We start from the raw sequence: 18,367 nt of genomic DNA, 5'->3' as shown, positions 1-18,367 counted from the left end.
CGAGCGGCTAGTGCGGTGCCTTAGCGCTTTGTTTTAAATTCCAGGTCCAGCCTCGGCCGCTCAGCCACGATCGAGGCTTTTACCGCAGCCTGAGCTCATCATGAAGGTAAAACGCTCGTTTGTGTGTCTGGGAGGAGAGAAAGGAGGGTTGCATGGGGCAGTGCTATCCTATCTATCAGTCCATCTGTCCCGACCCCGGTGCGAGGCTCAGTGCTGGTGCGGATCCAGACTGCGGGCTGCTTCGCCCCCACTGCCGTGTTTCGGTGCCTTGGCTCCTTCGCTGATGGTGGGGCAGGCTTTGCTCCACCGCGTTATGCTGGGGGGAAACTGTAAGTTCCCTGAGCAGGTTGTTCTCCTACAGAAACATTGTAGGAGAATAAGGACATGGCTGCCTAGGCTGAGCTTGCTTCATCTGGAGAAGCAGGGGACAGTCACCCTGCTCGAGAAAGTAACATTGCGGGGAAAATGCTGGCTCTTCAGCGGTGTTTACTTGAATAGAGGGTAGATTTACTTACTTTCTGTTCGTTAATAGCAGTTTTGTTGAATGGATAATCTTATGGATGTTATCAGGGAGGGTGCTTGTAAGAGATTCTCTGCAGTGAAATGATTGTTGTAAGGTGCGGAAAGATTTTCAAACAGGTTCTAATTTTCCTCTTGGTGCTGCATAGTATTCACATACCTCACTGTCGTGCATTTTTCTTCTCTGAGACCTTTCTAGACTATTTATGTTCAATATATTATGCAAGTTTTATAGGAAAATAAATCGTATCGGTGGAATAGAACGATTTCTGTGTGTGGCAAAGACCTGTGTAGTTTTTAGCAGCTGGGTTTGTTAGGGGTTCTTTATCATTTTGCTGATATGTCTCGCTCAAACTGCCATTTATGTTACCATGACCCCTGTGTAATTCAGCTCCCGGTCCTGCTGGGCAGCAGTAAATCTCATTTCAAAATACCGTAAATCTTATAAAAGACAATTGTTACAAACCTGTGGTACATCAATTCTTTGGTATTTATTAATAAAAAAGAGAAGTCTCTTGTGGGGTCTTGCACTATCAGAGTTGTGCGTACTGTCTATGAATGAGTATTACATAAAATGTGTACCTCTTACTATATTCACTGCTGGAAATGGTAAATGATAGAAACTCTTTTAATTTCTAGATTGATCTGAGTTGCTGAGCAGCAGAGTCTTTCTGTATAGCTGTTAAAGGTTTAGCATGTTTTTTTTACTTTTGTGACTTTGTGATAGTATTTTTAAAAAATTATGTTTTAATTGCCCTCCCTATGATCTTTCTTTAACAATGCTAAGATCTAAAATACTGCATGTCCGCCTTATGGAAAGTAAACTGTGAATTTACAACAACAGGCCATTGAGGTTGTATGATAGGGAGCTTTCCAAATGTGGCTTAATGCTTGATGGGGATGCAGGAGATGGAAGCAAGATAAATAGGAGGCAGTATAAGGATCTTTTTTCCCGCAGAAGGAAAAAACCACTTATTTAAATGAGAGTTAAATTTACATACATTTCTAATATACTTTTTCCATGTAAACAAATCTTACAGTTACCATGGAGATTAGGTTCAGATACTGTGGTTTTAGAGACATATTAATATGTACGTAGACAGTAGGGAGCATGAGGAGGTCAGATCACAAGTGGAACACAAAGTGTTCTGTGAAATAGTGATATAGATCTACTTCAAGCTGAATTGAATGTACAACAGATGATTAAAGTAGCAAACAGAAACCTGTTAGAAAGAGCCATATTAAAAAAAGTTTACTTATTTTTCAGTAAGTTTTGTGCTACTGTTGCATGTTTATTTTTAAAATCAGGATGACTTCTGTTAAGTGTTCAAGTGCTAAGTTTAAGTCTGTAGTTTTTGCAATTTGTGTATATATAGTGTTAAATATACATTTGCTTGAGATAACTCCCAGTACTTATTTACTGTGCCATGTCACTTTAAGGGAGGTTAATCTGTAAGTCATTACCTTGAAGCTTTAGTTACTACAGTGAAACTTAACAGAATTGTGGCTCAAAAGAAATTTCTAAGATTCAACAGTCTAACCAAGACTGTAATACGGTGTATCAGTCTTTCTGGCTGGCTTCAATTTGTAATGTATTAGTTAAGCTTACAAGGATATAAGTTAGTCCAATAAGAAGCAGTAAGGAGGAGCGCTTAAGAGAATTACGAGCTTTCTGTTTGTATCACTACAAGGTAACATTGACTGTACTGTACTAGATCAAGATACTGTTTAAATATGACCGCATACTTCTGTGCATTTGTTTTATAAGTTATCGAAAGAGTGTGCCTCAAGGACACTTCAGCATGTAGAGGATTTAATGCTTTTAGGCCTAGTCTTGCTTTGAGTCTGCTGACTGCAGACTTGCTGCTGACTGCACGATTGAGGCCTCTGTTTTCATTTATGCCTTGATCATTTTTTCAGGTGCAGAGGGTTGTGTATTGTGGTGCATAGAGCATTAGAACTGGATTCCTTGTTAGTATCTTAGTCTCTTCAGGTGAACTTGAACAACTCATTTAGCTTTAGTGACTTTTTCCACCTATGTAGTATGGATAGAATGTTTATCATTCTCTGTAAAACAGTGAGGTATATTTAGGAAGAGCACCAAGTTGTGTTGTTAGAAAACTGTAAGTTACTCATGCTCTTGCATTTTGGAACCCTTTGAGACAAGAGAGGTGTGCTGCCTGCTGAGAGATTACCAGCTCCAAAGCTGTTGGCATAATTGTTCTCCTTGTAATAACCCAACTGAGTCCAAGGAAATAAAGTCCCTTGTATAAACTAGTAACCTTAGACTATTAAGTAGTCCTCCTGTGGACCGCAAAGACCACTTCTAAGCACCCTTGAAATATGTCTTCCAAGAAGTATTCAAGTCTTATTATAATTGTGCTTGTTATTGTGAGTTCTGCTAAATTAGGCTTTTTCCTATGTTGAATACTGTTGTGTAGATAATGCAGGGTTTGCTTGCATGTTGTAGTGAAGTTGTTTAATTTAGGCACCTTTTGCTTAAGATCTTTTTGCATTAAGTATGCTTCAGAAGCATGTAGAATCTGTTTGATTTAAAAACTAATTACATGCCATCAAATTACTACTTACTAAGTAGATAGCGATATGTATAAAAACATTATTATAGCTTGTTTCTATCTTTTTCCCAAAAGTCAGGAAGGCAGTGTCTCTTCCTTTAAAGAAAGAAACAAACACTAGCTTGATTTCACCAATGATGTGTAGTAAGAACTATTGCAAATGCTCCTGAGATGTTTAATATGTATCACAGCATTTAAATATGTGAGTGAAGGTAATATGCCCACTATAGTAAAAAGCTCACTGCTATCTGGAGATCAAAATAGTGGATGGTCCCAGAAGCTACAGCAATGCTCTATGAATTAAGAGATCTGAAATGATTGTTTAAATGTTTTGATGCTATTTGCATGTTAATGTTTTTCAGTCTGTAAAATATGAAATATTTAATGGTTGTAGGCATTTCTGCTTGGTATCCCTAGATGTTCCTGAGTGCTTGCTCAAAGCTGCCATATTAACAAATTAAGGAAGCTGTGTGTACAGTTTCTGGTAGATTGTTTGGTTTGGTTTGATTTGATCCTGAATTTACTTTTTGTTTCCAGTAGTCTCTCCTAGTGACCTCTCCACCTATCCACAGAGATCATCGGTGCACACTGATGCTGTAGCTGCTTTTAGCTGCTTTCCCTTAAAGCTGCCAGACCGTTGCTCATATTCTGTGCCAGTATGGCAGAGGACAAAAGTGAAATATCTAGTAAACTTTTCAGGCACTAATTTCCAACTTCAAGCACAAATCAATTGAAAGTTGCTCTTATGCAGGCAGGAAACCAGTCATGGAATGTAGTGACCTTTTACTTTTTTGCTTAATTATTTGAATTACAGCAGAAATGGAGATTTATAAAGGAAGAATACCTCATTTTTGTGAGGGAGGCAGGAAAACAGGTAAGTCTTAGGAGGTGGTTTTCCCCTGTAACTTGCTTTTGCATTATGAAAAATGATTTTCTTAAGTTCTTTCCTGATGTTCCAGTTGGAACAAGTGATCAGAGGCAGTTATTGACTTCCTCATGCTTGCATAATTATGTAGAAAGGAAAGCAAACACCACTTGCACTCAGCAATTACAAGTCACGTTGGAATACTCTATGTTATTTTGAAATTAGTTGTCTGCACTTTTAAATGCCAATCTTTGTATATTTTACAGTGGCTAAACAGCATGGAAGTCTTGAACTTAAATCTGTATGTGTAATATGTGGCTGTTGAATAGTTTATTGGCTGATAAGGACTCAAAGTTAATTAGACCATGTAGTGGAAAAAAGGCTGAAGACTGAAAAGACTAAGAAGACTGAAGTCGTAATAAACTATGAGCATTAAAACAGTCAAATTGCCTGCATTATTATCTTTACAGTTGGTGAAGGCTTTTTGGATCAATGCTCTCATGGCAGCATAACCATTGTATCAACATACTCTATTAAGAAAAATGCTAGATTAAGAATGTGCATAGCTTTACTAGAACACTTTGAGATGGTTATTCATTTCACTTTGTAATCCAAAACAAGTATGGTATACTTGCAGTGCAGAAGCACACTGTGGTACACATTACGTGTCTGTTTTCAAAGAAATTCTGCACTGTAGTTGAAAAGTCTTTTGAAACAAAATGCGATGGTTTTGAGATACTAAGCTTTACAGTTACTAGCAGATACTTAATGTGAATGCTTTGCTGGTTGTGTAAACTGAAAAATAAGGGCTAACTGTGAGACAGGTGGAAATGATACTGTTGTCACAAATCGGTTTCAAATTTTTGTTTAAATCCTACAGATACACACATCTTGCTTAGAAACATACACTTTTATAATAGGCTGAAGAATAAAAGGCAGGTGTCTTCATTTGAAAAAGACAAAAAAATTTATAGAAAAACCCGGAGCTTAAATTTACTTGGCACCCTAATGTGATACTCAGCTACCCAAATGCTAGATTATTTATCAGTTCATACTTACTTGAAAGTAGTTAACCTACTTTCTGTTCACTACCTGTTGTGAAATGCAACAATAGATTCTTTGCATTTCTACTTACTATAATAGGCACTTCAGCTGTTTTTACTGAAATGTACAAAGCTGAAAAATACAGATCTTGAACTGTTTTTGCCTTAAAGTGATTCAGGTCACAGTTGAGAAATGTTCGTAAGTCAGGGATTGTACAGCTGCTTGCTTTTTAGTTAATATGTTTCAGTAACAAATACCACTTTTCTGCCTTTTCTATTTAGCACTTCTAGTGTTGTCCAGTTACTGTGCTTACCACTACCTCCTGGATATTTGCTTGGATATGTGCATGGAATGGATTTTTAAAGACTTCTAGAAGACTTCAAAAGGCCTCCAGGGAACTAAGGAAAATTGTTTAGCCGTATGCATAAACTAAATGTTAGTGATTTAATGTGTGTTAGAATAATTATTTTAAAAGGTTTTGATGGAAAGTCATAAATCTGGGTAGTTGGGTTTTTTGTTCTTTTTTTTTCTGTTCACATAGGGTGACCAGATGAGAGGATATTTCAAGGAATTCAAGTATGGAAAAGTCAGCAAGCCACTTTGATATTCTATGCTTGACAAGACATCTATTTTCCTTCTGAAGATTGGTTTGAACTAGAGGAGAAATTAATAAAGCACTATTGTATTTTTTTTTCTGGCAGATTATAAAGCAGTCATGACCTGTTTAACAAGAACAGTTAGTAAGCAAGCTCTGGAAAGCCAGCTGTGAGAATGTCAGAGCAGGGTGGTGGAGGGTGTTGCTGAGTTACCTGTAGGAAACTAGGACTGAGGTGACTTGCCTGCATTGTGTGTGACCACTGTATGACACTGACTTCCTGAGTGAGTGTTTATTAATTAATTGAATAGGGAGCACTATTTTGGGGGTTCCTGAGCTTGTTGGGAACACTATGAAGAAGATTTTCATATGAGCTAAGCAGAAACATTGCGCTGAGCTATGAGAAGGCATTTTCCTTACTGTGAGCAATAGCAGTAGTATCTCCAGTTAACCTGAAGTTACTTGCTCCCATTGCTGTTGTCTTTGAGCCTGAATATGCTCTCAAGTTAAGAGGGTAGTATGCCAAAGAAGAGACTTTTTAGCATTCAGAACTCCCAAATTATGTAGTCTTTGATGGTGACTTGTGCAGATCACTGTTGTGTTTGGAACGGACTGGGACACATAACATTCAGCAGGAAAGTTTATTGGAAATCAAAACTGCCGCCCCAAACTGCAGTCTACAGTTCTTTAAATACAGCTCTTTATGCATAGGTCAGTTCAAGTACACAAATTATAATTCTTACAGCTAATAGGTAGATTCTCTTAGTCTCACTTTCTCATAACATCTTTGCACATCTGTCCTTGTTTTTCCTTCAGTGTTTATATTTTTCTCAGTCACTCTGTTCAAAATAAGTCTCTGTTCTCATCGGAACAGTGTCCTTGTTCTCACGAGACAGTGTTCTTGTTCTCCTGATGTTTTTCTCCTCAGGGTGCATGTTGTCAGGACCAGGCCCTCTATTCTCAGTCAGCTTTTCGTTCTATATTAGGGGTCTCGGTCTAGCCGAGATTCCCCACAGATCACCTTAAGGAGTACCTATATAGAGACAGCATTCATCAGCTGTCATGTAAGCTAAGGGTGAGTGCAAACATCTGTAGAGCTCTGTTGCAGAGCAGATCACCCAGACTGGACTAACTGGTGAACAACACTGTTCTTCTCATTGTTTAATCTGTTGGTTTGTCCCCCAACAACCAATAGCAAAGGATTTGGTTTCATAAGTAGGTTGTCAAATTAAGCTTGTATGGTCATGGAAGAAGGCAGTCTTGTGTCCTTCTTCCACTCCTGGCTGTTTATTCTTCTCTTTTGTTCTAGCAGTCCATTTTTGTGGTCCCATAGTACATGCAACTAAACTAAAATTAAGAACAATCAGATACATCTACTCTTCAGTTGCAGTCAGTCCCTGTCCTGGCTGATCCCTGGCAAGAGGAAGGAAGGATATAAAAACAGTAGTGCATGGAGACTGATTCGGATTGGTTTAAACTGCTTGTGAACACACATTCCTCCCCATCCCTCTGCCAAGGTAGCAGTTTACAGGCTAAACACTTTGTAAACTCTCTGCAGGTGGAACTGCCATAGGGGTTTTTCTATGCTTGCTTGCTAGCTAGAATGCTGGACTTCTCTATAGGTTCAAAGTCCATGTTTTGTAGAAGGTGTTGAGTGAAAAGATTAAATGGAATTGAAGCCGTACCTTGAAGGTGATGAATAAAATTTAATTTTTGATATGGTAAACATAATTCCAAAAGATGAAGAGGTTTTAAAGAAGAGATGGTATCAGACAAAAGAGGCCAATATAAGCTTTGCTTCTTCGTTCTGCTTCTTCTCCTCCCCCAGGTTCTTATTCAGTATTTGGAAAGAATGCCATTAATAGCAATTGTGTCTCTTTCTCCCTAAAGTAGAGAAACTGTTGGTATTATCATTTTCTGCAGAAAAATATTTATAGATATTAGATTCCTATCATGTAAAGATGACAATCTTCATGTAACTAATACTTATGTTAATAATATGTTCTGACAATAGGTATTTTTACCAATGGGTGGAAGATGTAAGCAATTGTGCTATGCTGATTCCAGATTAAAACAATAGGGAATGATAATTTGGGGATAAATTATCACTCTTTCTTTGATAAGAAAATTGAAGGGAATAGAAGTCAAACTTCTGATTTTTTTTTTTTTCATTTTTTTTTGGTGTACATTAGTAAGTCCCATATATTTATGGGTAGACGAGTGGAGACTTGGTGACAGCTGGATGTTAATGCCAGTTGGAGATGGTAGAGTGAGGGGTATGGCATTTTCTGCTTATTACCAGGAACTTAATGCAAAAATTTGGAGGACGTGTGTTATCTTACTTTCCAAGAACTTGGGTTCTCACTGAGCTTTTATATGTGATACCTTCCCCCTTAGATGCCCTTCTAATTTATTATTCTTCATTGTTTACACAATCCTTCTAAATGGAATTTGGGAGATGGGATTTGACTTCAGCAAAATTCATATCCAAGGCTTCACCTAGTAGTAAATAATGTAGTAGGGAGTAATTTGTCTGTTTTTTCACATTCTCTTCTGATCTGAAAAAAGTGTTTCAATTTGTGACAGGGCAATCTGATCCACTGTGATAATTTTTTTTCCTTCCTACTTTCAGCTATCCTCTCAACAGCAGATTGCAAGTGCTAAATCTCTTGTTTTTACATTTAAAACAGTCCACTTCATGTTTTCTTAAAAATAAATGTGGAATACATTCTTCTGAGAATCACAAAGAATACTTTAAATTAATTTAGAATGGTGGAAGATAGACTTTCCAATATCCTGTATGAGTGTTTAAGTGTTAGCTTAATCTTTTTGTTAATGCTGTGACACTTAGGTTGATGTAACTTCTTTTCCTGGGAGAAATAATAAGTTGAGACATTTTGGAAACGAGCACATGTTATACCAGCATTCCAGAATTCAGGAATTTGTAATGGAATATGTGGTTTCACTTTTTAACTTATTTTACTGCTCTGCTTATTGATAGATAGATGTTGCTGTAATCTTAAATGAATGTTACCTCAAATTATATCACTAAACTTAGAAATAAAATATATATAATTCTTAAGCTTTGTACTTCCATAAATATAAATGCATTTCTGAAAACACAGTAATAGTTTTATAAATTTCCACTTCAATTTCTTTAGAAGGTTGTCCTGCTAGATGTGCATCAAGGGAGACAGTGAAATACTTAAGCATAAGTAAGACTGCACTATTGTTTGAAGATTAGAGTATGATATGTACCAATACCTTGTTGCCTGGAACAGAGACAAAAATGGAGACTGTAATTCAGCTTTGAGTCATTTCCATTTTTTAAATGCAAATTCATTCTGAGGTGCTCTTCCAGAACTTTAAAATGACAATCCACATACATTTACATGTAGAACATGATTTGGGTAACTGCGTAGTGTCTTTGTCATCTTTGCAGAATTTCATGCCTATTTTCCTGCAATGTTGGACAATTTAAAGGGCATTAAAGCTTGGATTCATTCCTTTACTCACAGATTACTAGTGCAGTTTTTACATTCCTAAAAATCGAGTAGCACAAAACATTATGCCACCTGACGATGTACAGTATTGGATATGTGGACTGAAACCAGCCAAGAGTCACACTTCAAATATATCTTGGTATTCTTGATCCATTTTAGAGTTGGGTTGCTAAGGCTGCCGCCAAGTGTGTTCTCTGGAATAATTTGTCATGAAGTTCCAGAAAGTGTTAATATATATATTAGATGTCTGTCTGCAGCAATTCAGTTTTTCTTTGTTAGTAATTCTTTGGCTGTTGAGCTGATATTCTGATTTCACTTTACTTTGTCTGATGGGAGGCAAAATTGGATTGATGAGTTAAACATATTTCACTGTATTAAAAAAAAAATTCTATTTCATACATTTTACATAATACAAAATACATATTTATAGATACACTTAGAAGTGTAGGGTTATTTAGGTTTCTACATGCAAGTAAACTGAATGAGCTGCTTTTGTTATATTCTGTATAGTAAGAGAAATTCTCATTTGATGACAGCATAATATTAATAATATATCAGTCAGAGAGAGATAGGTGTATGTCCTGCTATGACAAACTTTTTTCACTGGTAATGTGCATGCTGTTGGTAGCATCTAGATAGCAACTCAAGTGGTAGTAGGTCAGTTTTAAATTAGTGGAATGCTTTTATTTTTATCTCCAGTAGTACTGATTTCAGATCAGTAAAATTATACTCACTCTGTTTTGTATTGAAATAGAGAACAATCTGCCTGTTTCTAACAGGAGTAACTTACTGTGCAACAGCACTTCTTGGAACATTTGAATTGGTGTAACAAAATCTTAATTATGGTCTGACAGTAAATATCAAACATAGCTTCTATTATGTGGAATAAAAATCATTCATGATACTTAAGCTGATCAAGTTTCTCTAGTTAGGTATATTGTATTTACTTAGCCGGAATTTTGAGGAAGCAAATTTTGATCTTCCTAGAAATATGTATATATTAAAACAAACAAACAAAAAGAAAATGGTAAACTTCAGGTACTTGATTCCAGACAAATCCAGATACAATTTCAGAACTTTGCTATCTTACTGCTGTAGCGGGTTATCCTTACTGTGCTTGCCCAGAGTTGAATTTGGGATGGAAAAAAATACACTGCAATACTTTAATGTGATCTGCAAATTGGACTTGTGTTTACAAGAAAACTTCTTAGTCTTAAAGGAACTGCAGCTTCTTTTCTTTTATCTGGTAGTTTCTCTTAATACAGCTTTTGTGTCCACTGAAACAACATTCCAGCCAAGTACATGAGTGTGTGGGCACACATCAGTTGCTAAGAAAGGCCAGCGTGCCTTAACTGTGTGTTCCTCTTTTAGCAGTGGTGATGCACAATATTTCTGTGAAAGCAAACATTACAGTGGGCTGATTAGTCATACGGTCATATTGGAAGATTAGGTTTATCCTTTAAGCTATGTATTTCAGAATTCCTCTTCAATTACCTTCTTAGGCTTAGGGAGAAAACATTGATCATAAACATGTAATGAATTAGAATTTCATTGACATATGAAGTTCATACTGTAAGATGCTGATTTGATGGAGACACTGATATTTTATTGATAGGCATTGTAAGAATGCAGCATTAACTTTGGAACCGAGGACCTCTTACAGTGCCTCTTGTTCAGTTTTTGAGAACAGAACAGGGTTTAATGTGGAAAGTAACAGCAGAATTGTTGACATAGAAAAGACTATCAAGTAAAACTTAAGATAGAATTTTTCTCTTTCACTTTGGTAATCCTAAATGTTACTTTTTGAAAAGAGGCTAAAAAAATGAAGGTTTTAGTATAAGAGGCTTAAAGACTTTTAAGAAAAAAAACAGGCTTTACATAATAGCTTCAGCACACTTGAAAGCAGTGAACAGACTCTTATATCACCTATACAACTTCAAAAATTTTATTCCTGTTCTTTAATATATTGAAGAGTTTTATCGAATCAGAGCAAGGATCTTTCTTTAAATAGCCACTCTCTGGAAATGGCTGCTATTAGTCACAGTTTAAGCCAGCTGAAGATGTTTTAGAAACAGGTGCAGCATTGAGTAGCCAAAGACACTGAAGTATTCTGGGTAGTTAAATTGAATAAAAGGTATGAAACAAGTAGTTTAGGTCCTTTAATTCCTTAAATTCTGAAAAGTAACCTAGCTGAATACTAACTGTTTATATATTCTTATTGCTTATATTACTACAGTGGCACTTCTACTTTTTGTGTAACATATATCTTCATAATTATGTAGCACTTGACAAATCTCCTCTAAACTTGTCTTCAACTGGGTTTTTCTGTTTTCTTAATAACTGTTTTACTTTTAATGCTTGCATGCTTGGTTTGCTACGAGTATTTTCTGATGGAAAATTTTCAAAAGGGTTTTCAAATAGTAGAACTTAGTTGAACAGAAAAGCTTGCATCTCTTGTTTTGAATAGTTGCCACATTGATTACATTTAGCCTTTTTTCCCCAAAACTCCTTTCACAAACCTCAGACTTAAATACTGAACTCTTACATATAGGTAGAGAACAACTCTGCAAGATTAATGTTGTTGTGGAGAGGAATAAAAAAGAGAAATTATCAAGTTTCTTATAATACCCTAGCTACTGACCACGCAGGAATATTTGGTCAGTAGTATTCTCTGAAAATGCGCTGAGATGGGAGAAGAGTTTGCATGTGCGCTTTTTTAGATTTCTACACTCTTGTTCCTACAAGTTAGGAAAGTTGTAAAACTACCTCACAGAAGCATATTCTTATAGGAACACCATAGTTTTTATGATTAAATAAGGCAAAAAATAAAAACTGTGGACTTGAAGTTTCAGTCCTGACTTTTTTTTTTTTTACTCCATGTACAATTGTACTGAATTATGGATGTCTTCCTTCAGAAGACATTGTCCTGGCATTTATTTATATTAATCTGGGGGAAGTGGGATGTAGAAATAAGTTGTTTTTTCACAACTCGGGCAATGGGGAGAGGATTTACAATTTACTTAATAGTTTGAGGAACTGTCCATTTGAAAGAAAAGTGTACTGTGGAAAATAATGTTTATATTTTTCTGGAAGAAGATTGCATTAGTGAAAACAGAATTTATTCAGTAGTGTATTCTGCCACAGCAAGGCTCTTTAAATTTAACATCACCCATAGCAGTTCAACCAGAAGTTGATTTGAGGTGATTTGAAGTTGATTTTTGCTGTGATTTGGGAAAGCAGCATTGTGATTTTTGTTGGGATAATTTCAGTTTCACTTATTTGCTGCTTGGGAAGTTTCCAGTGCATTGTTGTGCAGAGATACTTGTGCCAGTATGGAAGTAGTCTGCTCGTCAGCATAAGCTATAAATTACTGTAGTTTTCTCAGGTAAATAATTTGCAGTACTAATTTCTGTGCTGCCCTAGCTAACCAGTGTCCAGCTTAAGTAAGACGTCTATGTTCTGCAAAGCCGTGGTTATCTTACATGACAGCAGTGGCCCAATAGGTGCTGGTAAGAAACATGAGGAGGTTTAACAGAAAAAAATGGTGTTTTTTTCCTCTTCCAGGCTCAGATAATTAGTTATGTGGTTATAATTTATTATATAGCTACAATCTTAACCAGTCTGCTGTCTGCTCTTCTTGACTGGGAGCTTTCTGTAGTCTTAACCAACCATTGTATAGTAGTGGCAGACTAAACTTAATTTGAATCAGTTTCTCTGCTGCTTGGATGCTTCTACATAGTGCAAATGTGTGTATAGTGAGGCTAATACTTTGCTTCTCTTTAACTTTGCTTGTGTTTGTCTCCAGAAGCTGCCTTATCGTTGTCTTTAATGCAGTACTGTGGGTTCTGTAGCCTGTTTCTAAGGAGATTTGGAGACATAATTAAACAAACTGTTCTTTATTCAGGGACCTATAGCTCCATTAGAATATTAGGGGAAAATCAGAACATTGAAAAACTTTGTCTAATGCAACTCATCTTTTGTAATTATATTTATTTGCATATACATAGTCCCCTTTTTCTTTACACCTTGCAGGTGTAAGTTGCAGGTACTTTCAATTTTATGGGGATTTTCCCTTTCCCTTTTTATTTACTGGGAGAAGAAGCTGAAGAATTGTTTCACTGTTTCAAAAGATGTAATATCTTTCTGTAAAGATAGAGCTACATATCTCTGTAAGAGAAAGATATTTTTATTGTAGTAAATTTACAGGCAGTTCAAAGACTGTAAGACTGTACTCCAGATGCTATAAAAATATAGCCTCTGCTGATCTAAGCCTAAGGTACTACTGATGTTTTGCATGTGTATAGTTATTGTATGCTATTTGTATCTCCACTAATATAATGTTAAATAATTGTTTATGAGGAAGAAGAATCTTCTTCACAGGCATCTTGGAGAGAAAAATGAATATTTGCTAAGTGTAAAAGTGCAAAACATAGAAAAGGGTAATTTGCAGCACATTGACAAAGATATCTAAAATGTATCATGCCAAAACATTGCAAAGAGACCAGTATAGATATACCTGTAAAGGAAAATTCTTGTAATTTCTACTTTCAGAAGTTTATGCGGCAAAAGTAATAGTGATCAAGTTAACACATATACACACACCCTCTCAAGCACATATGCATATATTTTAATATCTAGAAATTACCTACAGTTATTTAAAAGGTTCTGTTTGTTGGCTAGCTTGCCTTTGAATTTCATTCCAATTCCATTCTGTTAGATGTTTCAAATGCGTAATTGCTGCATAGGGAATTCCCAGAAAGCCAGATATAAGAGCTCACTATTTCTAAGCCAAAATACTGCACTCTTAGTGTGTTAGTTGTTTTATCCAAATGAGATGTGTTTTGTTAGCTCTTGTGTAATATTTTCCCCTGGAGACTAAAGAATAGTGTAGCAGGTTAGTGGTGAGAGATAACTGGCTAGTTTAGAGCAGAAGTGAAGATCTGTCAAAATGTTCCAAATAAGGATTGGCTTACACTAAAGCCTCAGGAAAAGTCTAGGGATTAATGTTGAATGTAGTTGAATTCAAACATCATCCAAAACCCAAACCAAATGAAAAATGTTTGAGTTTGGCTAGTTTGCAAAATGAGAGTCTTAAAAGTTATTGCTGGCACTGAGCTAGAAAGGAAGACAGACTGTTGGTCTGTGCCTGCTAAATCTCCTGAAGCCAGCGGAGAAATTTAAGGATATTTCTGCACAGCAAGTTACTGGAAAGCAAAGGAGAGCCTGGTTTGACTGTTCTGAACTGCATCTTCAGATTCTGTTACTTGTACTTGTATCTTAGTGAGTCTCAGCCTTACATTTTGTCAGAACAACCTGTTCAGAAAAGCCAGGAAAAAAGCAAAAGGCAAATTGGGGGAGAGAATAGAACTTTCTTCTGTAGGTAAGATGCCTTTTATATATATGCTTTAATTTAATATAGTCTGAAATGGGAACTTAACTGACTGTATCTCCACCAAGTCTGAATTTATCAAAAAAAACTAGATGCCAGAGGTGTAATTGACTGAAATTACCTTTGTAGTTATATTTAACCTTTCTTTAGTTGATTTTTAATAGGAATTTCAGGCTCTGTAAGGGGGGAGAAAGTCTGCATATTCAGATTCCTGTAACTGTAGTGAATCAGTGAGTGCATGTGCTGTGTCAGACGGTGCTAATGGGATTCCCAGGTTAAATCCATGCAAGACCATAAGACCACTGAAAGAATATGTTTTCTCATATTTTGATCTCTTTGCCAGTATGGTATAACCTGAAAGAAGGTTTTTCTGGATTCAAATGTGCTTAGTGTCTGCCATTGCTGTTTAACTCAATGGCGTTAAGGCTTATCCTTCCGTGTGCAAAGCAGTGACTTCTTGGGAGCAATCAGCTGTATAGTTTTGGATAGTTTTCTTGTTCTACTATAGATCTCTGCTCCTTGAAGGCCTTTTAAAGACTGTTTCAACACTGGGTCATCATCTTGGTGCAAATTTTCTGTAGTCCAGTCATTAAATGTCACATTTTCTGGACTGTCAAACCAAACTGTTATTTTTTGAGAGGACTGATCCCATTTATAAATTGAATTAAGTAAAGGGTCTGTTTTGTGGGAAATCCTGAATTTTTTGAAATTAATCTTGAAATTAGTTCTCAGTTTACAACTGAACTTCTTATTTTACAAAAACACCTAGTGGTGATGGTGCTTTGCTAGATTGCTATAAAAATCAACAGTCTATTCCTACAGAATGCTCAGTTAAATCACTAATACCTGCTTTGTTTGCAAATAATGTGGGCTGGATATAAAACTTAACATAAACTGGTTTTCTGAGTGCTATCCAAGTAGATTAGACTTTGAATACAAACTTGTGTTTGACCTTGCATATATGCCAGTGCTGAAGTGCTTTCAGCCAGTTTAAAGCCACTTCAGGGATTTAGTGGAGATGTTTGACTGAAAGCTGTTTGTTTGACACCAAGATCATTTGAAGAGACAGTTAGCTTGGCTACCAATTCATTAAAAAAAAAAAATAGCATGGTAAACGTCACCTTCATCCAGCTAGGGTGAAGCTGGATTTTGGAATTTGGAAAAAAAAGAACTTAGAGATCTAGAGTGTGCAATGAAAAGGTAAATATAGAAAATGCTATCACACAAAGATATGAAATTGTGGCGAAAAGAAGAGGATTTTTTTCCTAAGTTGAGATTTCTGTGGGGTTTTTTGCAAGAACCTTAAATTCTAAATTATTATGGAGTGCTACTTCATGTTGTAGTTCGAAGCAGGCTGCCAGTTGACCCATTGATTTATCCTCTTCTACTTTGTTAACTCTGATGTATGATCTTAAAGTGAAACGATACAACTTACTACAGTGAAAGAAAATTAGTTTAGCAAAAGTAACAGAAACAAGTAGCTATGTGTTGAATTGGTGAGTTGAATCACTTTAGCTCATAACCAAAGGTGTATCAGAACAGATGCAAAAGGGACGATGGACAGGGAGAGAGGCATCATTCATGTAGGCTTGAGTTTGGAGGGCCAAAGCCTTCCCCTTTTACACTCCTGAGTTGTTAATTCAACTCACAAAAGAAATATGAAAGAGCACACCATCTGCATAACTGTGGTGGTGAGCATCTATCAGCACACACCTCCCCCTACCTTCTGTAGTTTCAGAAATTAAGAACTATTGTTGGCAGTAGGTAGTGTCTGTCACCAACTCTAACTGCTTAAACCTATTTTATTGGATTTATATTTGATGGCTACTTTTTTTTTGTTGTTTTCTGTAGGTAGATAGAAATTTTTGAATATTTATCCTAGTATTTCTGGCTTTATTCTTATAGGAGTGAATAGGTTCCACCTGTTTTACTAGACTGATTTTCTAATTTTGCATAATGATCAAAACTGCATCCTGGTGATCACTCAAAGTTACCAGGAAAAACAAATAAATGAATGTGGCTTTCATTTAGACCAGCTCTGTTTTAATAGATTCCTAAGCATAAAGAAGCCATATGCTTTTGTAGTAGGTAGGTCTTAAAGCGCTTTTATTTTCAGAAGTTTCCTGTTTCTATAGCATTCTGGGCTGTTGTCATGTTTTGCCTCTTGCCATTTGTCAACTCACACAGTTCTACGCAAAACATTCATATTTTGATTCTTATACAGGTACTTGTGTGTTTTGGGTTGCAAATACAGCAGAAACTGCATATGTTAGTAATTGCTCACTTAAAATAAGATTCCTTTTTCTTTAGCCCTCATTTTTCTTCTTCCCATCCTGAATTTAAATAAAGGGCCTATTCCATCTGTTCCTTTGCAGAGAGTGGCATTATGGATATTGCCATTTCGGAAATCTAATAAGCGACTGTATTTACTACAAGTTATGTTACCAGTTTTTTGTAAGTACTAAGAAAAATGCATTATGAAATTCTAATCCATTGTAATGGGATGCCTTTGAGGCTACAAAACCCACAGCTGTAATAGCCACAAGATTGCAGGATTTCAGAGCAATAAGTATAAGGACAAAGCAGCCGGCTTTGGCCTACATAATTTGTTGAGAGGAAGTGAGGACTGACTGCAACAGTTGAGCTTTTAAAACTAAAGAAGTGAACAGATTGTTGCTGAGCGGAGTTGTGTACAGAGTATTTTTAAAATTAGTACGGTAAGTAAGTTGAGCTCTAACCAGAGACGAAACCATGTGCATACTTCCTGTCTGTCTGAGACATCATGCAAGTGCCTGGGGGTGGCAAAATGAGTTTTGACACACATCAGTGCATATCAGAAGTGGCAAAGCTGGTATTTCTTTGGCCAAGTGGTTTTTCTGATCACTTCCACTGGCTATTTGGTATATGTGGCAATTCACGTAATTTTGAAAAATGGAGATAATTCTTTAGAATTCTTTCCTGCTGTAGTTGCCTTTATCACAGTATTTTGTTTTAATTGTGGGAGTTCCTTCTTGATTCAGAATCTGAGCATGTATACCTGTAGCCATATTTAGGTGTCTGAATGGCTACCTCAAACTTTGCTTGATCATACTTTTAATGTGTATTTAGTAAGATTGTTGATTTAAAGCCTCGAAGAGATGGAATATTTGTATCAATCCTTATGATCTCTTCAAGCATCTAGTTACACGGTATGTTAATATTGTCTTTTTTAAATCTAAAAGCTCTGTTCATCCTGAAGCCATGGGATTTTTAATGCCCTAGATTATAAGATTAAAGAACCTTGCAATGTTGCTTCTTTCCTATGCCATGAAAGAGTACTTGAGTTTGACACTATGGGCCAAATCCAGTGAAGGACTGTAGCTAGCTAACTTATGGGTGTTTGTGATACTTCTCAGTGGGAGTGATGGCACTGTGGGAGTCTCCTTTGTATTATAAACAATGCAGGCCTGTGGCAGTGGATGGTCTGCCTCTTGGGCAGAAAGAGAATCAGGTGAGAGGACTTTATGAAGTAGAGTAGAATCTGTTGGATGGTTAGCACAGGACCTATCTGCAAGTACCTTGTTCAGGCATCTCATTTCCATTTAAGTGGTTCATGTAATGGATTTGCAGTAGTCCAGATCCTCTGAAGGAGTGAGACTGGTGCTTTATTCAATAAGCCAAGACTCCCAGTACATGGAATTGAGAACTTTGTGCTAGCTGCCTTTTCATCCAAGGTTTTAGCATCTGGGGTTGAAGACATCCAACAGGCTGAACTGGGGAGCCATCAACAGTCAACTCACTTGCTAGAGTTTCATAGTATGGCACGTGCCACATTAACAGCTCACTCCTATTGAAAATGGAACGTGCTGCATGCTATTTCCTCCTCCCCTGAGGGGG

General features: G+C 36.5%; 1 protein-coding gene across 2 annotated transcripts in view; it reads left to right on the top strand.

Moving 5' to 3' along the window:
• The first annotated feature begins 47 nt into the window (after positions 1-47).
• ARID4B (AT-rich interaction domain 4B) overlaps positions 48-18,367 on the top strand; it is an 88,255-nt gene continuing 69,935 nt past the window's right edge. For both annotated transcript variants that reach the window (XM_018077377.1, XM_008920149.2), the window contains exon 1: positions 48-106. In XM_018077377.1, the coding sequence (XP_017932866.1) occupies positions 101-106 (6 nt within the window). In that variant the 5' untranslated portion in view covers positions 48-100. The remainder of the gene's footprint in view (positions 107-18,367) is intronic.

Source organism: Manacus vitellinus, unplaced genomic scaffold (genome assembly GCF_001715985.3).
Source record: "Manacus vitellinus isolate BGI_N305 unplaced genomic scaffold, ASM171598v3 scaffold_37_pilon, whole genome shotgun sequence".
Lineage (NCBI taxonomy): Eukaryota > Metazoa > Chordata > Aves > Passeriformes > Pipridae > Manacus > Manacus vitellinus.
Note: the sequence above shows the minus strand (reverse complement) of the source record. Positions and strands in the feature narration are given on the sequence as shown.